This window comes from Fukomys damarensis, unplaced genomic scaffold (assembly GCF_012274545.1).
Source record: "Fukomys damarensis isolate Sample0158 unplaced genomic scaffold, DMR_v1.0_HiC HiC_scaffold_37, whole genome shotgun sequence".
In the NCBI taxonomy this organism is placed as follows: Eukaryota; Metazoa; Chordata; class Mammalia; order Rodentia; family Bathyergidae; genus Fukomys; species Fukomys damarensis.
The window spans coordinates 47,447,790-47,470,894 of record NW_022900949.1 but is presented as its reverse complement, the minus strand read 5'-3'; the positions used below and the strand labels follow the sequence as shown (position 1 = coordinate 47,470,894).

General features: G+C 44.5%; 1 protein-coding gene across 1 annotated transcript in view; it reads left to right on the top strand.

Annotated features, from left to right (window-relative positions):
* Positions 1-23,105, top strand: part of Slco2a1 (solute carrier organic anion transporter family member 2A1) — a gene marked incomplete at its 5' end in the record, with an annotated part of 73,892 nt that overhangs the window by 22,226 nt on the left and 28,561 nt on the right. The window contains 2 exons of the mRNA XM_010625601.2: positions 11,496-11,633; positions 14,772-14,934. Coding sequence (XP_010623903.1) covers positions 11,496-11,633; positions 14,772-14,934 — 301 coding nt within the window. The remainder of the gene's footprint in view (positions 1-11,495; positions 11,634-14,771; positions 14,935-23,105) is intronic.

Sequence of the window (23,105 nt, the reverse complement as noted above, 5' to 3'; positions counted from 1 at the left end):
AAAAAAAAAAAAAAAAAAAAAAAAAAAAAAAGGTAGAAAAAAAAATCTCTGTTTACTCAGGACGTGTGTCAGAGAGATTCATTGGCCAGGGTCTCCAAGCAGTGTGAAAGGTAAAAGGAGAGTCCCCTCAGAGGACGTGGCATCTTGTGCCTGCTGTGGTCCTCTGTGGCCTCCACTGAGGCCAGACGCACCTGTCTTCCTGAAAGCTGTTCTCACAGGCCGGGCATGCGGCTTTCCTCAGTCCCATCAGGGAAGCCCTGCTGGACAGCAAGGTCCCTCTGTGGGCAGTAGAGGCTGGCAAGGGGACACTGGAAAGAAGAAGCGATACTAGGCAGAGAGGGAACATGAGAGACCTGGCTCTTCTGCTCCCTGCCACCCGCCTGTCCCGCAGGGTCCAGGCCCAGCTCCCCAACTGGCTTCTCCCCTCTGAAGAGATAAAGAGGTTGTTGTAGAAATCTACATGTTTCTTTGCCATTTTTCTGATTTTTATACTTCCAGGGGCCCATGGGAATCTGTTTTATCAAAGGTTTTTGCTAGTTCATAATAATACTGATAATATTAAAAATATTTTTATTGTTTTTTTTTTTTTATTACTGAAGATACAACTCAGGACCTTGCGCTTAACAGTCAGGTGCAGCACCACTGAACTGCATCCTTGGCTCAAGATATTTTTTATTATTGCCACTGTAAATACTACTAACTTTGACTCTAGGCTGGCTATTTTGATTCTCTGGGCTTTATCTTGTGCAGGCATTCTTCCTGCACGGGAACATATTTGATTTCCTGAATCACTCCTTGAAAGGGAAATTCCCATTGGGGCATTGGGCCGTGGTCTGGATTCAGAGGCACACCCTGCAGAAGGTACAGGAGGGTGAGCAGGCTGATTGGCTGAAGGTGACCTTCTATCAAGGACACATCGGAGTCTTTGCTTTGCTTCCTTCATCTTTTGCAAGGATAGGGAGACTCTCTCTCTCCTCCAACTCTCTGAGGGACTCTCACCTGGGTTTCAGAGCAGCCAATTCAGCCCTTCCTCTCCCCTCAGGTGTCTGGATCTCTAGCATCACTGAGAGATAACCAGAAGTCACCCTTCTGAGTTCACTTCTTTGTCCCCTTAAGCTCCTTGTCCCCTACTGGTGAGTTGCCAGTCAGGACTAAAACTGCACGGAGACTGGAGACCCTGAGAAGAGAAATGTAGAGCGGGTGGCAGATCCTACATTTCTCTGGCTGGAGACACAGTGACTGAGTCAAGTAAATGAGATATGGCTACCAGAGTCCTAGGCCAGAGGCCTGTCTCAGGGGCCTGGGGGTGGTCCCAGCAGACCAGATTCGAGCATCTACCATCGCAAGAGTACGTCCAGAGTGAGACGAGTGGTGGAGAAGCAAGAAAGGGACTTCTAAGATGTGATAAAAAATATAGTGTGTGTTAAATTTAAAAATGATTCCAGTAAAAGACATCACTATCCATCCCCCTCAGAATATTACCCCTTGCTTTGAACATGCTCTTGCCGGCATGCCTGCCACTCTCTGAAGCAGTTCTGGAAATCCTCTTTGCTGAGTGTCTTTAGTTGTGCTGTCATGACTGCCTCGATGTCCTGAATCTATTCAAAACATTTCTCTCCCACGGTCATTTCCTTAGGGAAGAGCCAGAGTTGCACGGTGCCAGATCTGATGAACAAGGTGGACAAGGACACACCATAATGTTTTTACAAGCCTTTTTGTTGGATGGCACTCAGCCGCCGCTTTCACTGAAACTTTTTATTAGTACATGTTTGCAGTGCATGCATTTTATAATCATCTTAGGGAGTGAGTCCATGTACATAATACAACTTGCTTCCTTTTTAAATTTTATTACTTTTGGTACCAGGGATCAAACTCGGGTCCTCGTACTTGCAAGGCAGACAGCAGCACCACTGAGCTAAATCCCCAGCCCATTGCCTTCTTTTTAAAAAAATCCCCTTTCCCATCCCTTCTTCTCCTCCTCCTCCTCCTCCTCTAATTTTCCATTCCTCATTTTTACTCTTATTGATATTATTAATCTTAGCTCATCTTTATGGCATATAATGTTTAAACTCACTGAGGTTATTAGGTTTCTATACAGGGCATATCTTTCTTGTACTTATTTTCCCTTCTGCTCCTCCTCAACCCTCACTCTTGGACCCCTTCCCATATGCAAGAGATCCATCCCCTTGTCTCTTTTTATCTGTCCTCTACTGATCTCTGTATGTACTTTGCCCTGCTCAGTGAGAGATATTACACTGTGTTTAAGCCTATGTGTCCAGTTAGTTTCACTCAAGATTATATTTTCCAGGTGCATCACTTTTCCTACACATGTCTCAAATTTGTCCTTCTTTATAGCCAAGTAGCATTCCATTGCATATACATACCAAGTTTTCTTTATCTAGTCATCTGTTGACTGGTAGGGCAGCTTCTAGGATTTAACTATTATGAATTGTACTGCTATAAATATTGATATGCTTATATCACTGTAGTATGATGTCTTAAGCTCTTCGGGGAAGATACCCGAAAGGGAAATAACTGATTTGTATGAAATTTCTAATTTCGCTTCTTTGAGAAATCTCCATACTGATTTCCATAGTGGTTGTACTAGTTTACATTCCTACCGACAATGTAGGAGAGTTCCTTTTTCACCACAGCTTCTCCAGCATTTGTTTTGTTTTGTTTTATTTTAATTTTTTGATGACTACCATTCTCTCTGAATTTTTAATCACTCCTTGTAAAGACACTCAAGAAAGAGGACTTCCAGAACTGCTTCAAAAAGTAGCAAGAATGGTTGGATAACTGTGTTTGAAGCAAAGGAGAGTATTTAAGAGAGATGAACAGCAAAGTGTCTTTTAGTGTGATAAATATTTAACCTAACCCTAAGTATAATAAATCTTTTAGTGTAATTTAAACATTCACCATATTTTTGAAGAAAGAGGAAGAACAAGTCCTAAGCATGGAGTACTAACAAGAGCTTCAGGATTATATAAGGAAAGGACCAAAATGGGGGACAAGAAGTATGCGTGGTCAAGCAGTCTTGCTCAAACTGTGGCTGGTTGATCATTGTCTCAGGTCTGGTTCTGTGAGGTCTTCTGGGGCCAGGAAAATCTAGAAAAATAGATTCCTTGAGGGGGCAATTCTGTTCCCATTTTGAAAGGATTGCTCATTATGGGGGTGATTTGCTTACAAGACTCACTGCTCCCGGAATCTTGACAATATCTTAGTTACCCTTATCTCGATGTCTTTAGTCTTTGAAGGAGAACAAGAGAGATTAGGTAAATGTAGGCCTATCACTTTTGTATTACCGGTTGTTAGATGAACACTCCTTAAATGATCAGTGGGAGTCTGACCCAAAGCTTAAGATAGCAAAGGAGAGGGGCTGGACTTGAGTTCAGTAGTGCCTCATCTGCCTTACCAGCACCAGGTCCTGAGTTTGATCCCTGGTACGAGAAAAAAAAAAAAAGGCAAAGGAGCTAGCTCTAGGCCCTGCTAGAGTCAGTGGTTTTAGCAAAAGCAGTTGTTAAATTCCTGTTATAATCTGATGATGATAATAATAATAACAACAGTAGTAATAATAAATGCTAATAGAACTATTTAAAGTTGGGACAAGCCCAGTACGGTGATGCATGCCTATAATCCCAGCACTTGGGAGGTGGAGGCAGGAGGATCATGGCAAGTTTAAGGCCAGTCTTGGCTGCATAGTGAGTTCAAGGCCAGCCTGAACTACATAGTAAGACCTTGTCTCAAAAAGACCAAATTAATTAATGTTAGTTAATTAAAGTTGGGAGAAGTGGGAAGAAACAGAGAGGCACATCTCACTAAGCTAACTCTTCTATAATAGCAAGCACTATAATGTGACAAGTCAAAAAATTGCATTAAAAATACTACTTTGAGGCATGTGGCTGCAATCCACAGAAAAACCAAGAACATGTTGCTCAAATCCAGCTGTGTTGTAAGGACACACAACAAATCTTCCCAAGAGAGGAAGATTTTCCTGTCCAAGAGGTACTCTTGCCTGTCTGGTGTGCATGAGCTGTGACTTAGAGAGAGGAAAAGCAGGATGGTCTCCAAGGCCAGATATTGACTTCCAGAGGTGGAAAGAGCTAAAGCAAGCAGTAGCCCCTCATTCAGGGGCCTGAAGAGTGTCCCAGCATACTCCTGAGCAATCCCTGCCTCCTTGCAGGAGTGAGAAAAAGGCTTCCCTTTGTTGTTCATGTATCTTTCTTCATTTCTTCCTTCTTTTCTGCCCTCCTTCACTCCCTTTGCAAGAGCTGTTCCATACTTGTTGACTTATAAGTCTTGTTTGGGAACATGGACAGCTACCATCTAGGGATAGAAGCACCTTGTTCCCAAAGGGAGGCCACCGGCTGTGTGTCTCAGCCCCATCTCCTGCTCCTGAAGATCTTTCCTGGGCACCTCACTCTATTCAGTCACCTTAGTGAAGTCACATCCTAGGGGTACTAAGGAATCAGTCTAGAGTATTGCCTTCCTTGGGATTTGTGAGGATGAAATTGGTGTTGGTTGACTGGAGATTCAGTCATTAACCAGGTAGTAAATCTACAAGGGGCAAGAGAAGTCACATGTCACAAATGCTGCCCAATGTCCCTATAACCACAGTGTGATGCTTCATGATCTAATGTTTGTTAGAGCATAGTTCCAATGTTTAGTTTGGAAAAGAGTCATGATCATGTAGATAAAATGAGATCTAGTCTACAGTGCCTAGATTTGGTACAAGCCTAGGCAGTACTTTGATGCTGAGCGATATGGGTTTCTCTCCTTGGCCTATAGGCGGCCCTTTATGGTTGTCTGACTTGTGCCTGGGACCCTACTTGGTCCCTTCACATGGTATCTTGTCATCTTCGCAGCCTCTCCTAGCTCTTTGGCAAAGGTAGTAAGTTTGTTCTGTATTAGAAGGAAGAACTTCATGGCCACTCCAGTTTTTCTGCTTCCCTCTTGGCAGATCTCTTTCTTGGTGTTTGTTATCACTGGAGAAAGAATGGGGCTGTGAGCATAGCTTTCATGTCTGGACATCTGAGAGCCTCCTGCCCGCCCCACCTGCAAGAACACCCTTCTCCAGCATGGGATTTACCCACCAGCTTCTGTCTACAAGTGTGCCTCAATTGGCAAGTTAATTTTAACACACATACACGTTTCTTGAGTAATCTGGTGTTCAGATTAGCACCAGTGCACACAGATCTATAGAGTTTGAACTTTTCAAAGAAGGCTCCTGTATAAACAAACTCATTCCAATGATATCACCAGTGCTCATAACAAAACAGAAAACTGTGCAGAATTCCCTTCAAAGCTTCAGGATATTATTTTGAATGCCATCATGTTTACACATCTTTTTTCAAAGGAATTTTTCTTTAGCTGACTTTATTGAGGTATAGCTTACATATAATAAGATGTACAGGGCCGGGGATTTAGCTCAGTAGTGCTGCCGCCTGCCTCGCAAGCACAAGGTCCTGAATTCTATCCTGGGTACAAAAAAAAAAAAAAAAAAAAAAAAAAGATGTACAGACTTTAAAAGCTTGGTGAGTTTTGAAAAAATGGAAATTATACCTATATAAATACTACAGCATAAAAATATAGAGTATTTGTACCAGATCAGAAAGTCCTCATATACAGAATTGCAAATCTTTAACTTTTTAGTTTGGGTTTAGAAATATCCAAAAGCAATTTAGAGTTGAGCCAAGTAAGTGGGGCCGCTAAACTGAAAAATACTGTTCTGTGCCTTGAAAATGGTGGTTCATAGAAGAAACAGCATTGAAGAAGAAGTTTATAAAGGATGGAGGACAGATCACTGAGGTCAATCTGCAATCTCAGAGTGGCTCTTCTGATGGCTGAATGTTCTGGGATGTAGAATATCAGTCACAGGACTTTAAATACACACACTGCTCACTTGTTAAGGAGTGAGCCTCAATCATGAACCAGGTATCATTTCAAGCCCAAAAAACACCCGTCATCTTTCATCCACAAAGCCTACATTCTGATGGGGATAGATGTCAGTAAATGAGAGGTTAAATGCATGATGTGGTCTTGGGAAACAGTAAGTTCCAAGCAAAAGAAAGAGATTAAGGGGATAGAAACCGATAGTGTGGAGCTGGACATGGTGGTACACGCCCATAATTTCAGCTACTCCAGTGGCAGAAGGGTTCGGCATGTCTAATGGTGGTGGTGAAGCCGGGTGTGGTGGCTCATGCCTGTAATCCCAGCACTCAGGAGGCTGAGGCAGGAGGATCGCTGTGAGTTCGAGACCAGCCTGGTCTACATAGTGAGTTCTAGAGCAGTCTCAACTACATAGTTAGACCCTGTCTCAAAAAACAAAAAATAAAAAAACAAAAAAAAAAAGGTGGTGGTGAGGCTACATAGTTAAAGTAGGACAGGAAAAGTTGGGTCAAACAAAGCAGGTCTTTCCTGAATGATATCTCGGGGCCTTTGATATGGTGATGAATTACAAATATTTATACTACAAATCATGGCTGTATTATGCAACTTTTTTCAAACTTTGTCCCCTGGAATCCTGTTGATTTGGAGCATCTCAAGCATTTCCATAGAACACTACAGGAAACTCTAGATTTCTTATGTCACAGGATAATAGAACACTAACAGAGAATTTAAATTCCTGGGGGATAGGTGGCATCTTGCTTAATTTACTGATTCTCTCCATGTGGGCCAGGCAGGGAGCCAGGTGCTGTAACTACATTTTCTGGTACAGCCCTTGCAACCCAGATGTTAGAATGAGTTCCTTTTTGCTGTTGGGGAAACTTTTGCTCAGAGTGATGAAGTCAGTGGCAGCAAGTCCTACCCTTCCTGTGCAGAGTCAGAATCTGAACCTGGGCCTCTTTGACTCCAAAACTTGAACCATCAAAACCCAGGTCACTGTGTTGCCTTCACGATGGGATGTGGGCATTGCAGCCCAACTAGCACACCTTTCCTTGCTTTTACCAAACCAGTCCATCTCCTTGAACTTTTTTGTTTTGTTTGAGACAAGGTTTCGCTATGTTACCCAAGCTGGTCTCAAACTCTTGGTGATCCTCCTCCCTCAGCCTCCATAGTGCCCCTGGGATTACAGGCTTGCACCACTATGCACTACATTCCATGTACTCTTAAACCTGTGTCCTTCTCCAGGGTTAGGTTTCCATTCTTTTGCATTGTGCTGGAGTTCCCTTGCCCCATCTCCTGCTGGCCACAAAACAGGTATTCAAAAGGTTTGAGCTGCCAGAATCATGGTCCTGTGGTTTTACCCACATAAAGCCATATGTGAGGCTACATATGACCCAGAGGGACCCTGGCCAAAAAGCTCTGTTGAACCATCAATCTACTACTTTCTCTTCTCTTGGCATTTTTCTCCAGCTCTTTGCTCTCTGAAGCCACACTATCTGCTGCATCCAAAGGGTCCTGGAGGCCCCAGATCTATACCAGCATTTCTGCCAGGGCACCCATGAGGTACCTAGGCCCTATGTGGCTGCAGTGACCAAGAGCTGGTGGTGAGGTTGGCTCTGCAAGGAATGAGGGATATACAAAGGTACCAGTTCAGTCTTGCTGGAGTCTTCCAGCTAGTGGCTCAGGGGAAGAGATGGGAAATTTCTGTATTTACTGGAAACAGCAAGGCAAATCTTTCGGGAAAAGATCTGAGGTAGATTTTTCTCTCCCACCCTTCCCATCTTCCTTTCATGAGACAGCTGAGGAAGTTGGTAATGATTAGTCATTCCATGTTAATTTCTTACTAATTTGGATGGAGAGAGATTGGTCTTTTCTGAGTTTAATCAGAAACTGAAGTGCTCCAAAACTGAACTCACTGTCCTTTCCTCTTGATGGACACTTCTGCTCCTGGACCCTGTTGCACATGCCTCTGTGCAGAAGTCAGCAACAGGGAACTAGAGTTTTAGAAGCATCTATGAACTAGACACACAACTGAGCTTCTGAAGAGGAGGGCAGTAATCCACGCTATAAAGGGAAAGATGATTCTGTGCAGATTGTGAGCAAAAACACGGACAAAGTGTGTGTACTTTAGGGACCTTGGAGAGTGCAACCTTGATGGTGTTTGAAGGGCAAGGTACATAGTTGCAAGTCTTGCAGCTCTCCAATGCTCAATGCCAAAGCAACCCAAAATGTAGTGTTTCAAACCATGGCAGCCTTTGGTTTTCTAGTCAGCCTGCAATCTGGGCTCAGTGGGGGAGAGCTCACTTCTGCTCCACGTGGCATCAAATGCTGGGACAGAAAACTTCTGAGGACTCATTCAGTAACATGCCTGATAGATGTTTCTGCCCAAAGGCTGAAACCTTATCTGGACTTGTTAGCTGAACAACAACATATAGCCTTCCCATGTGTAGAGACAGCTGGGCTTCCTTGTAATGTGATGTTTGAGTTCTAAGGATGCTAAGGGAATAAGAGCCAGGCAGGTTCTCTACCCGTAATGAGGACCGAGCCTCAGAGGTCACATGGCATTCTGTTTCATTCTCATTAAAAGCAAGTACTCAAGACTGGATAATATTCAAAGGATGAGAGCATATTCTCTGCCTCCTGAAGGAGTGTCGCAGTCATGCTGCATGAAGGGCATGTAGTTGGGGGATATTAATATGGCCATCTTTGTAAAATGTGACTTGTTTCATCAGGGTATGCAGTCAAGTGGCAGGCAGGCAGGGTGTAGATCTGTAGCATCAAGGATATCACACCAAGGGTGTTGGATTTTGTCTTGTAGTAACTAGGAGCTGGGATGAAACATTGATTTGGGAACTATCTGTTCATATAAGCCTTTGAGATTCTCTCTCTCTCTCTCTCTCTCTCTCTCTCGCTCGCTCTCTGTCTCTCTCTCTCTCATGACTTGGTGGAACATTTGGAGCAGGCAGATAAGAGACCCATGAGAGATAATCACATATGTCTCCAGGGGAGACATGGTAAGAACCTGAGTCAAGGCATATACTTGGAGATGAGAACAGAGCTCAAATATGAGAGAAACCAGAAAGAAATTATAGGATCTGGCAATAGAGTAAAAATGAGGGTTGGGAGAGGGAGGGCATCTAGGAGAATTCCTGGTTTCTAACTTGGAAACTAAGAGAAGGTGACAGGGAATGAAGTCCGAAGATCAGGGGTCTATGAGGGAAGACAGTGAGTCCCATTCAAGAAGTGATTAACCTGAGGGGTCTGAGAATACTCAGGAGGACCTGGCCAGCAGACTGTGGGGTGGTCCTGAGCAGGGAGCTCCAGGGAATGTTCTGGAAGTGGAACTGAGATTGGGTACAATGCATTATCTTATGGGCAAATGAGATTGTTCGTGAGCATGTCCAGAGAAGGGGACTATAGAGTCTTGTGGGAATTAGCCTTTAAGGGTGGTCAAAGGAAGAAAATTGTCAAGGCATTTGAGATTAAACTGCCTCCCTGACTCTGGCCAGACTCAGAAACTAATCTGGACTTGAGTGTGCTTCAGTGCCCTGAAAATCAATGAGACATTAACAAACCCCAGAACCTTGGCCATCACCTTCACCATCGCAACCGCCATCGCCACCATTTTCACCACTACACCACCATCACCATCACCACCACCATCAGCATCACCTTCATCTTCCTCACTGTTCCCATCCCTTCGCCATCATCACTTTCATCATCATCATCACATGCTGCTTTCCAAAAACCCTGTTCCAAGGCTCTTGTCCTCCCTTCTGCCCATAATGGAAGCTCCTCTAATTTAGAGGAGTTCTCTGTTTGTTTTGCTTTTCCTTTCTAATGTCCCATGTATTACCCTCTGCACATAGATACTCGGGGCCAGAATGTGTCCTCTACTCCAGCAATTGTTACCCATTCTGCCCACCAGATTCTGCTTGAGGAACTTTTATTAATGACTTTACCCTCACCAGTTTTGATTCAGCTGGTCTTGGATTGGGCCTAGACTACTTCAAAGATACCTCTGGCTCCTCCATTCAGGCAATTTTGACTCAAAACTAAGTTAACATCCATTGATTTAAACCAGTTACCTCACCACTGGGGAAATCAAGGGCCCTGGAGAGGGGAGCTGGCCCCAAGCATCTCAAGTGACTGACAGTTAAGCTCTAAAAATGCCCGTTATAATGCTAGGCACTCAGGTTCCCCTTTTCTGGACCTCAGTTTCCCTTTCTGTGAAGAAAAAGTGAGACAAGATGATTTCGACAATACCTTTATCACAAAATATTAAGACAAATGTAATGTATGAAGTGAATTGCAGTGGTGCCGCCTCTGCTCCCAGGCAGGCAGGCTTCCTCCTGCCGCTGGTGAAGGGTGAGATGTCTGCAGGCCTCAGAGGTAGGTGGCAGCCTGGAGAGGCATCTAGTTTCCTGGGTGTAATGACCCTTCAGATTTGGAGGCTGCGAGTATGGATGCATGGACAGGCAGTGAATCCTGGACTCTGTCAGAAATCCCAGGGTGGCTGAGCCCTCACAGGTAGGAAACTGCACAGCCTGGAGCAAGGGCCTGTACAAAGAGGTACGTTCAACTTTGGAAGGAAATAGAATCAAAAGTAGAGCCCCTGCTGTTCTTCTGAGTTGCAAGCTTTCAATTAAGGGAAGAACTGTGGCAACTATGAAATGTAACAGCATCCCACCCTTCCCTGGAGGAAAAGTGATCCAGAAGGGTACCCGCCAGGGGCTGCTTGGGGATGTGGGACTCCTGGATTAGGCCTTGATCAGGCCTGGTCCAACAGCTCAGAACAAGAGGGTACAGGGCTCAGCCTGGTGCTCACCAAGGATGCCATCAAATCCCTCCCCTCCCCTGCTAGACATGTGTCTGTCCTGTCAGATGAGGAACTCACATCGACTCAGGGCTCACAGGACTGGTCCTAGGGGACAGTGTGGGATACAGTGAGTCCCTTCCCCAAGGCGTTGACCATGCCTCCAGAGGAGAACGAATCCAATCACAGCTGCCCCTGATGAGAAGCAGATATCCTTGATAAGAAGTGGTTATAAGCTCGGTGCGGATGTGAAAGGAGACACTCATTCAAACCAGGTGGTCTGGGGCTAGCACTGCCTTGTCTTACTGAAGGAGTAAGAGTTGGGTCTTGGAGGTCAAGAGAAGTGGAGCAACGTGACCTAGGACTTGTTTGTGCTGCTGGGAGGGGTACGAATTGGATGGGGAGTAGCCTTGAACCTCTAAAGGCAGAGGAGGAAGGCAGACCAGCAGTCCACAGTGGCACTGGGGCGCTGCTGGAGAGGCATCCAAGCTGGAACGTGCCACAGATGCTTGGCTGGTGTCAGGCCTGTCCCCTGGGAAAGTCTTTTCCTGTAGTTTTACTGGGCTGTTTATAATAACTGTGATAAGATGCAATAAAGATAGGAGTGGCTAACATTTCCACCTCTAGCAGGGGGAACAATGGTGTAGTAGCAATGGCATTTCACCCTCCGACCACTTTATAAAGTAAATGTTCCTATGTGACAGATGGGGAAACAAAGGCACCAGGATAGAAGGCTTGGTGGGGCCAGCACTTGCTGTACGCAGGCCTCACAGCACGTTCTCTGTTTCCTCAGATATTTGTGCTCTGCCACGGCCTCCTGCAGCTCTGCCAGCTCCTATACAGTGCCTACTTCAAAAGCACCCTCACCACCATTGAGAAGCGCTTTGGGCTCTCCAGTTCTTCCTCAGGCCTCATTTCCAGCTTGAACGAGGTGAGAGCATGTACTGGGCCACTGTCCCCACTTATGCAGGACACTGACCACAGGGCTGAGAGGAGCAGAATAGGGATTGGGTGTGCATCTAAGGCACAGGCTGCTCTCTGCATCGGGACACACAATGTACTCTCTTAACGCTGGCTTTTGACTTTGCTAATGCCCTGGCTCATGTCCTCATTTATGACAGACACAAGGAAACAAATCTCTGACTTGTGTCACCATAGTCCAGTCCCATGGCCTGACATGCATTGCTAGCCATTCATCACTTCCTAGGAGTCCTCTCTCCTACTGAGTCCAGACACAGCCCCCTAATCCTTCCCATCCCGCTGTTCCAGGCCCCTCTACCAATGAAGATCAGAGCTGGCACCTAAGGTATCCTCTCTTCCAGCTCAGCCCTGATGATAGTCAAAGCCGTGACTTCTCGTGGTTAAATTTTCATCCATATTGTACCGTGCTCAGAACGAAAGTGTGAGCCAAGGAATAGCTGAATGCTTTCCAGGGGCAAGGAGTAGGCAGCTGGGATGTGTGCAGGTCCATTTGAGACAGAAACTTGATTAGGCAAATAAGAGCCGTGATACTTCCTCACAGCTATGGTTCAACCAAATTGAAAGTAACCATTAAATCTCTTTCCCAAGCTCAGATACATTTTCAAGAATCTCATCTTTTCAAGATCATGCCTGTGGGCACAATTTAAGGCGAATACCATCATAGAGTTCATTTCTCTGACCCAACAGTCACGTGCGTGTGTGTGTGTGTGTGTGTGTGTGTGTGTGACTATGGTGTCTGGGTATTTATGTATAACTATGTATCTAACCATGTATGTGTGTGTGTGAATGTACGTCTCTGTGTATGGGATTGTGTGTGTGTGTACCTGTCTCGATTTTTGTGACTGTGTCTGTGTGTATGTGTGGCTATGTGTGTGTGTGTGTCTTTGTCTGTATGTCTGTCTTTCTGCCTTTATGTAAATGTGTGTCGGCATGACATGTGTTCATCTATATCTGTATTTGAGTGTGTCGATGTGTGTCTGTGTGTGTTTGTCTGTGTCTATGTATGTCTATGTGTGTGTGTCTGAGTATTTGTGTATGACTATGAGTGTGTGCATAACCCCACATCTGTGGGTGTCTGAGGGTTTGTGTGTGACCATGTGTCTGCCTGCATGTATATTTGTGTGTCTCTGTGTATATATGAGTGTTTAAGTATTTGTGTGTGATGATGTGTGTGACTTCGTGTGTGTATGTGTATGTGTGCATGTGTGCATGTGTGTATACCTTGAGGCTGTGAGAAGATTGCAGCCTGCTGCAGAGGATGGTAGGCCCTCCAGGCCATGGAGCCTACAGTGAGTTTGAGTGACACACCGGCCAGTCAGTCTGAGAAATCAGATCACTCTCAGAAAGCCTTCTGGGGCCCGCAGGTGTGGTATGGGTGCAGGCTGGGTATGAAATTCACAAGCAGGAGGAACAGTTTGGTGAACAAGTGAGGTCAGGAACTCTTGGCCCTGGGAACTGACAGCTCCTGTTGTCTACCCTGACAGCCAGGGCAGAGCAAACAAGGTAAGTAGGAGCCCAGGAGGTTTGGCTCTTAATGCCGGCCACTGGTGTTCTGGGGATGGAGACTCTGTAGGGCAGGGTGTGTTACTAATGGGCTTGTGGTGGCTTTCAGATGGCCTCCCATCAAGCCCAGAGAGCCTTTTCGAAAGGCTCTCCAGGCTGAGGGGAGAGCACTGTGCCCTTGTTCTCCTGGCTAGAACAGCTGCCGTTTGGGGGTATGTTTGCTATTATGGAATTTAAAATTTCAAAGGGATTCTGCTGGTGAATAAACATTTGAGGTGATCGGTCCCAATACCAGGGAGTGCCAGCTTCTCACAGAGGAGCACACCCAGGCCCCAGAAGAGCCAGAAGGCCTTTGCAGATAGGTGAAGAACAGGCTGCAGCCCTTCCTCCTGGTCCATCACTTCGTGGAAAATGAGAGAGGAGCAAGAAGGAAAGAAGTGAAATCTAAACCCAAGAGTAAAGCTCTTTCCAGGCACAAGTTTCAGAATGTCCAGGAACCACCTCTGCCAGAGGCTGGAGCAGAAGTTACTGGCACTCGAGGCTGATTCATCACATGCTTCTCTGGGTTCCACAGCCACACTGCAGGGGTTCCCGGACAGCTGTGTCCTCTCCTGAAAAGTCTGCTTGTGTTGTTCATTCCTTCACTGACTTGACACATATTAAAGAACTGTACCATGTGCTGGGGAGACAGTGTGAAAAAGTAGTCAAAAGTCTAAGGATAAATGTAATATTTATTTATAAAGATCAAGGAAGCTTCTAGTAGGTCAGACTATGATAAGTGCTATGAAGAAAAGTAAAGTTGCAGAGGGAAAGGGCTAAAGAGGTAGGGCCAGAGAGCTCACCTGCCAGGGAGCCCCAGAAACATAGAATAACCAATGTTTCCAGCCAGGGCAGAACTTGGGAGCACTGTGGTCTTCGTCCCTCATGTTACACAAGTGAAAACAGGCCCAGGGAAGGGCAGAGACTGGTTAGAAGCAGAGCTGCTAAGGCAGAAACCCACTTCTCCAAGAGGCAGCAGACCACTGTCATGAAGTCAGGGCACTTCAAAGTCGGACGACCCTAGTTTAAGATACCTCCTGACCTCATGAGTGTGGACGTGTTACTTAATATTTGTCATCTGTGAAGTGAGGATTGTTGCATGGCGAAATGAGATAATGTGTGTTGCTTGGTTGTTATTCTGCCTGCCAATTCAGAGCCCTTGGGTCCTTTCATTAAGATATTTGACCTAGGGTTTTACTAGGGAACATGTACTATTCCTAGGAGCCAGCCAGAATTGGAGACTTCCTTGAATTTTCCCCCAAAAGATCTGAGGGAAAATGGGTGGTTTTTAACCCAAGTCCTTCATACCTCCAGATACGTACTTACTTCCCTTGGGCTGGTCTGGAAGGTGGTGACAGGTTTCTGATGACAGAGGGAAAGCTGAGACTACTAGTATATGGCTGACGCTGAGGCCCCTGGGACAAGGCGAGGGTGGCTCTGTTAGTGCCCGCTACCATCAGGAAGCATCCTCCCACTGTAGTCTTCCTGAGAAGGTCTGCTCAGGTCTCCTCTGGGGTCACACTCCACCCTTCTTCTCTCTCTGCAGATCAGCAATGCCATCCTCATCATCTTTGTTAGCTACTTTGGCAGCCGGGTAAACCGACCGAGACTGATTGGCATTGGGGGTCTCCTGCTGGCTGCAGGTGCCTTCGTCCTCACCCTGCCACACTTCCTCTCAGAGCCCTACCAGTACACCTCAGCCAGCATTGGTGAGTGGCCTTCAACCTCTGCCTCAAGGGAATGGGGAGTGGGTGAGCGTCTCACGGACTTCATAAAGATGTTTGTGGGGTGGTGCATGCCACTCTGGGCAGTTCTGCCCTCTCCGATCAGAAGTTTCCTTGGCTTTCATTGCTTGGCTTCTCCCCAGAGCACATCAGAAGCTCAAAACATAGTGGAATACATAGAACTGTGGAGCAGCAACCCAAGCCCTGGGCTGCAGCTGGTGGCTTGCCTCCTCCTAGAATTGTGCAATGTTTGTCCTTTTATGTCTGTGGCTTCCTTCATGTAGCATTATGTTTTCAAGATTTATCAATGCAGTAACCTGTCTTAGGACTTATTCCTTATGGAATTGCTTAATGGAATTGATGTATATATTACATTTTGCTTACCTATTCTTGTGTCGATGGACACTTGGATTGTCTCATACAGCTTTTTTAAAAAAAGTAAGACATTGCCTCCCCCTAAGCCTCTCACTTCTACCCTAGAGGGAGCCACTAGCCTCTGGCCTCAAGTCATTGCTCATTTGGATACTTGCTGTTCCTCCTTCTGATGTCCTATTTCCTTGGTCTTGTTTTTTTTCTTCCTACTGCTTTGGAAGTAGCACATTATGTTATGTTACCTTTCAAATGTTTAAAAATGTGTCATGCAGTAACATGTTGTTAGGGATAATGTAGAGTTCTATATATGTTAACACTTTTATAGATTCATGTAATCACCACCACAATCAGCACAGAGAACAGTTTCATCACTTCCAAAATTCAATGTTGCTATTCCTTCATAGTCATGCTCTCTCCCAGCTCTATAACTGTTGTTCTGCTTCTATCACTTTAGTTGTTAGGGAATTGATCATGTTAGAGTATGCTGTGACGCCGCCAGCACAGGCTGCATTTTCCTGGTACTTCTTGGCTCTTAGAATGACTTCATGCTCTTATCTTTAGTTTCCCTCCCACCAAGGCCACAGCGAGACAGAGAAGTTGAAAACTGTTTCTGCAGAGCTGAATCCATAAAAGGCAACCTGCCCTGTGATAGGTTAGAAGTATCCCACTCCTCATGAATAAGCAATAGCCCAGCCCAAAACCAATAAAAGGACCTTCCTTTCTTTGTTCTCTTCTTCTCTTCCTCTCTCTCTCTCTTTCTCTCTCTCTCCTCCCGCCCGTTGAATAAAATCTCCAGTCGGACCTATCGTTGTGTGTGTGGCCTCGTTGTTGAGCGTCACTATTGCCTTTCATTAGTTTTGTGATTTTGAGAATATCATGTAAATGGGAACAAAGAGCATGTAACCTTCTGAGACTGGTATAAACCTTTGAAATCTCTCCTTTTTATGTCCAAGTAGGATTCCATTGCGTGACTGTGTTACAGATCATTTACACACTGACCTTTTGAGAGATACTTGGATTGTTTCCACTTTGTAACCATTATTAATAGAGCTGCTGCTGCAATCCACACAACTAGGATCTGGAGCCAGGGAGCGCGGTGGGAGATGGAGAAAAAAATGAAGAATCAAAGACTATCCTTGAAAGCTGGGACCAGGCGGAACCATGGCTTGTCAGGAGCTTATGGCTGCCTGGAGTCCCACACACTCATTATTCATAATGGAAGGCAAACGGGGAGAGAGACGGGGCAAAAAGTGCTATGTGACCTAGGCAGAACCTAGCGTGATTGTTTCAGGATGGGGCCTAGGCGGGAAGGCAATGGAGAAGGCTACATAGTGTAACTGTCTCCTGGGGCTGTGCCTTCCAGGGTCTACAGTCTAATCTGTGGAGGAGAAAGGGAGCAGGGAAGATAAGGAGAGTAGGGAGGAGGCGAAGGACCATCTTCAGGCTCAGCCCTTGGCAAGCTGCTACAAATATTTGTGTTCAAGTTTTTGTATGAGAAGATTCTGATGTGAAACATTCCTTCGTGTGCTCACCGGTCATCCAAGTGTCCTTTGGAGTGAATTGTTTGTTCAAGTAGTTTGCCCATTTTTAAATTGAGTTATTCACTTTCTTGGTGTTGAGTTTGAGTTGATTACATGTTCTGAATACAAATTGTGTACTGGGTATGAAATCTGCAATTATTTTCTCCCAGTCTTTAGCTTGTCTTGTATATTCTTTTAACAACGCCATTTGCAGAGCAAAAGTGTTAAATTTTATTGAAGTCTAATCTGTCTTTTTTTTTTTTAACTGCCTTTAGTACCACATTTAATTGCAAGTCTTTTTTTTTTTTTTGGTACCGGGGATCGAACTCGGGTCCTTGAGCTTGCAAGGCAGGCCACCGAACCGCTGAGCTAAATCCCCGGCAGTGCCACATGTAAGAACTCCTTGCCTAACCCTAGAACAGGAAGATTTCCCTCTCTCTATATATAGTATATATATTTTTAAGGTGTTACAGTTTTGCATTTACATTTACATCTATGAACCATTTTGAGGTTTTTTTTTTAACAAGGTTGTTTTTCCCTTGTTGCATAGATGTCAAATTATTTCAGTATCATTCATTGAAAAGATTATCAGCCGGGCGTGGTGGCACACGCCTGTAATCCCAGCACTCGGGAGGCTGAGGCAGGAGGATCTCTATGAGTACGAGACCAGACTGGGCTACATAGTGAGTTCCAGGTCAATCTCAACCACATAGTGAGACCCTGTCTCAAAAAAACAAACAAAAAAAAATTATCTTTTTCCATAAAATTAGTTTGTACCTTTATCAGAAATAATCAACTTGGGCGAAGGACATAGCTTAGTGGTACAGTGATTGTCTAGCATGCATAAGGCCCTGGGTTCCTTCCCTGGTGCTGAAAAGGAACTGGCCATAGTTGTATTTGTGTGAGTGAATTTTGGAACTTTTTTTTTCCATTCCATTGGTCTATTGTTCCTTCGCCAATATCATATGGTCTTGCTTGCTAATGCTTTATACGAAGTCTTAAAAGTCGTATCACTCTTCCAACTTTATTATTTTTCAGAATTGTTTTATCTTTTCTAACTTATTTGCCTGTCCATTTAAGGTTTAAAATCAGCTTATCTCTATTTACAAGAAAAATCCTTCTGAAATTGTGATTGAGAGTGCATTCAATGCATGGATCAGTTTGAGGACAGTTATATGTTGGGTAGCTAACTTGCAGACACAGTATGTCTTGCCTTTACCCTGCATTCAACATTGACCTGTGTTATAACAAACTCCAAAGTTGAAGAATATCCCAAGAGAACAAAACAAGGATCCCAGGATATTTTAATGCAAACCGTCCTCACCCATCTTCCATTTTCCTTGATCACTATTCTACTTCTACCTGTTTTTAATCATCACCTTAGTGGTCATTGTAAATTTGCATTATTTTGCTACTTATAGATAAGTCAGCACTTGTTTTTATTTATCCACAAATTTGCTGGTTTCTTTGTTCAGCATTGCTTTTTGCATTTCACCCACCCTGCTGATACAATGTCTTTTTTCCTGAAGTACACCCTTAGTGTTACTTAGTGTAACTTAGCTTTACTTACTGTACAACTTTAATGTTACTTTCAGATGCGCCCTTGAGTGAGAAAACTGTCGTAAAATACCTCAGTTTTACTCTTTCTCTTGAATTATAGCTTAGCCAAAAAATGTATTAACTACATTAAGTTATTTTAAATTAATAGTTATGTCTTCTCAGTACTTCAAAGGTAACACACCTCTGTCCTTCAGCATTTCTTGATGGTGCCTGGATTTATTCATTAGTTTAATTTTCATCTCATTTTAAGTGTACTATTTTTCTTTCTGTCTAGCTATGCTTAATTTTTTTAATTTTTTCTTGGTTGTTCTGCATGTCTATCATAAGTTTTCTGAGAATGGGTTAATTTTTATTTAATGTCTGAAAGCTCCTTGTGGGATTTGTTTTGTGATTTGTTGGGGTTTTTTCTTTAACATTAAAATAGAAAATTAAGGTTTCTCTTTAGTTCTGAAAAATTCTCAGCCAAAAATGCTCTTCAGATTGTACAGCCCTGTTTTCTCCATCCTTTCCCTTGAAACATGTTTTACATATGCATGCACACATGTACATACGTGAACATGTGTCTGTCTATATATCTGTATGTCATCTTCATTCCTACCTCCTTGTCTCTTAACCTCTCTTTCATAGTTTTTAATACTTTATTCATTTGTGCTGCTTCCTAGTGATTTCCTTAAAGTATATCTTTGCCAGCAAGTGTCGGACCTGCAATTACAATTTCATTTGTGCTGCTTCCTAGTGATTTCCTTAAAGTATATCTTTGCCAGCAAGTGTCGGACCTGCTCCTTACATTGTAAATTTTAATGGCTTTATATAGTTTGCTAATTTGAAGACTATCTCATGCTTGCATTTCATGTCTCTCTGCCCTAATTTCGTGATTTCTTGGGGTTTTGTTACGATTTTTATCGTTTTAATGTCTTGTACTGTTTTAAATATATTTATTTTGTAGTCTTTTACAAGTGGTTCCATTGGCTCCAGTTTGGGGAATGTTAATCGTCTTGCGGTTTCATGTCTGCTTGCTCCTAGTATGTTAATCATCTCTCTGTATGTTCTACCGTGTTTGACCCTGAAGCTATGTGAGGTAGGGTCTCCTCTGTAGAAACTGTGCATAGTCAGGGTTGGGAAATAGCTCTGCAGAGAACCTTAGCATTTGCTTTAACTCAGCACCCTGGGAACATCACCCACCACTTTGGCACTTAACTGTGTTCATTTGTTGGCCTGGGAGAGCCTTGCCCTTGTTTTTAAAGGATGTAGGAAGTGGTGGTGGTTTTATGGTGAGCAGTGGTGAAAGGCACATTCTGAAGATGCTCATCTTTATCCCACAAAAGGACGAAACGATGAATGAACCATCCAGGGATGTGCTGAGGAAATAATTGGTTCCGGTTTGCTAGAATACCAGGCTTGTCTAAAAATTAGGTGTGTAGATAAATTCCAAAGAATGTTCTTGAATGACAGAGGGGATTCCTTTATAGGTTGTGAGACCTGCACTGGAGAGAGAAAGAAGTGGCTAGAATGAAAAAAGGAATCAAGACAGACAGTGATATAATGGCAAAATGTCTGCTAGGTTCTGATCCTGGAAGCCGTTTTTTCCAACTTTCTGTTAATCATCAGTATAAGTCGTTTCTCCTAAGTGCATAGTGATCTTGGATCTATTTGGTCTCTTTAAGGGCTGAGCCCTGCCTCAAGTAAGCAAAGGATGAAGCCAGACCTGAGCCCGGGGTTCCTGTGCTGCACTCTCCCCCTTGTTTTTGACCAGGAGCTTGAGGCCAGCTCTGGAGGAGTGACAGGAACTGATCTTCCCTGATACAAGACGACTGAGCTAATGCAATCATCAAGGGAGCCTGGGGCACTGAGGCCAGGCAGGGAGGAGGGCACCTTGCCAGGCGCCACACACTATGGCTGCTCAGTCTGGTGGGTTGGCTCCCCATGGCCTGGGCCTACATCCCAGTGGCATTTGCTTTGTACAGAGCAGCCATGGGAGGGTGGTTAGAGATGGACTTCACTCTGTTCCTCATTAGCAATGGTCAGTCAAACTGGATTCAGCTCTCACAGTCCCCCAACATCTGAGGGAAACACTCTGTCAGTACAGAGTTACCCCTAGCACTTTTAGCTAAAAATCATCTGAGACAGGACCACAGCCTGCCTCCCAGAGCCTCAGGGGCATCCATAGGCCAGAAGAGTGGGCTATTTGGTCATTGTTGCTCATTTTGGTTTGTGCAAATTCTAATTGCAATAGGGCATGACAGTCTCACTCACACTGGCTAGGATCAGAGCAACAGCTGGAAGTGTTCAAGGTTGGGCTGCCTTCGGGGCATCTTCCTGGTGCCAGTAGGTGAGATGAGGAGGACTTTGGCTCAGGAGCCACATCTGTGGGATGCAGCTGGGGCTGTGTACCGAGTGCCAGTGCGACGTGGGAGTGTGTGCTAATATGTGCAAATAAAAATATCCTTCAAGTCTCATTTCATGGGAAAATTCTCACATGTGACTCTATTTCAAATGTATTCCTATGGGATTTTTTTTTGTTAGTACATGTTTACAGTGCATAATGATTAGTGATTATATTTCTCGAGGTACTTGTCCATAAAGTATCATAATTCTTTTTTTCATCCTCTTCCTCCCATCTCTCCTCCATCTATTGGTCCCCTCCCATTTGCAAAAGATCTATCATCCTATTTCCTAACATCTTCCTTTTTGCTATTTATTTATCCTTTGGGCTTCTCATATAAGAGACATTATGCAATATTTAAGCTTGTATGTTTGAGGTGCTTCGCTTAACATTATGATCTCAAATTGCATCCATTTTCCTACAAATGACTCAAGTTTGTCCTATGATATCTTGTTTTGAATTATTTGTGGTCTTCGGAAACAAACACATTTTATTAAATGCAACACTTTGAATGGTGATGTAACTATGAACCATCTTCTAGGGATAGGCAGTCCTTGGAATGAAGCTGGCCTTTGGTTATGTTTGTTTGTTTGAAGTTTACTTTGTTGTTGCTGTTGTTTGGGTTGTATTTTGTTATACTGACCAGGCTGGCCTTGAAATTGCAATGCTCTCACCTCAGCACCCAGCTGTAGTGGAGTTTTGAGATTCCCTAATGGTATGGCCTTGGGCCCTTCTTCCGTACTGGGAATCTTGGTTCCTCTCTGTCCCTACAACAACAGACCCTTCCTCCTAGGGCTGTGAGAGCTATGAAGATGCAAGTCCTTAAATTTAGCCCAGTGGCTGGCATATGCAGTACTCTGAAGCGGTGGCTCTTGTACCCAATGGATGTGACACTAAGTAAACTAGTAGCACCTCAGAACCCCAAATGAGGAAGCACCCTGCTTCCTGTGAAAAGCTGAGTCTGATAGCTCTCGCCATGAAATGGGTGGCCTAGGGGCGTCTAAACTTGGTTTCTCTCTGGTTCTCACCCTGGGTGCTCCAGGGCCCATCCCTCAACATGGTCCCTGCTAGATCCCTTATATGTGAGGCGTGGATTTCTCTGGGTGGAAGCATAGGTTGCATTTCTTCACAATTCCCTAAACCTCTCATTGGTGCAAGACTGATGATGTTAGCATGATAGGTAGAGCAGGGACTTTGGCATTCAAATCCCAGCTGAGCCATTCCCTTGCCAAGTTTCAGTAGGCAAACTACTCCACCTTCTGAACCTCTGTCTCCTGACTTCTTTTGCGGGGTTGGGGTAGGGGGCTGAGGGACTAAACTCTGGTCCTCGCACTTGCGAGGCAGGCAGTGGCAGCACTGAGCTAAATCCCCGGCCCTTTGAATCTCTGTCGCCTTAGCTATAAAAATGGGAACAATAATGTCATCAGTGTGTTCTGAAAGAGAAAAGTAAAACAGTATAGGTGAAGTGCCTGGCTCACATTAGCTGTTTGGCAAATTTCTGTTTGCCTGCCCTTGTTATGGTATTTGAAATCTGTTGCTCATAAAGAATGGACCCCAGACCTATTAGCATATGTTGATTGCTGATTTCTTCTCCCTTGGAACAAGGCTGCCCCAGAAATGAGCGTGGGAAATGAATAACTGTGAGTTTTAGTGGGAAACAAATGAAGAAGGACTGAACATTGTGGAAATCATAGAGACCTTTAACAACTAATTGCTAATTTTAAAAAGGCCACGCAGACATTTATGGATGTTTAGATATTCTAAATGTCAGTAGGGTCCATAAATGTGTCCTGGCACATTTTAAAGAAAAGACTAGCTACCCAGCCAAAGTATTTAAGTCCATTTCTAGAAGGCACGGGGAGGTTTTTACAGATGGGAAACTGGCCAACGTGAAACCAAGTCTCCCAAGAGATAAGAGAAGGGTCTTTGGAAGCCAATCTGGGAGAACTAGGTGTAACCCTGAAAGATCCTGTGGCCAAGTTTGAAGGGAAGTTGGCCCCCACAGACAATGGAGGCAGGAAGCTTCCTGGAGGTTATGCAGGAAGGGAGAGATTGTATTTTTGGACCAGTCAAGAAAAGAAAAGGAAGAGTCACTTTCTAGTCCTTTAGTCATGAAGCTGCCCGTCCCTTTCCAGTGCTCAGTCACCCCAAGGGTGTCCTTGGGAAAGAGGGTAGTGGGAAGGCTCAGGTGGGGAGTGTTGGGATCCTGAGACAGGCTGTCCTTCCTCAGTGAAGAACACACAGCTCCTGACCTGCAGAGCAGAATCCATTCCCTTGAGGGAACTGCTCCTGAGCATGAGCTCCGGGTGTCCTGTGATGTA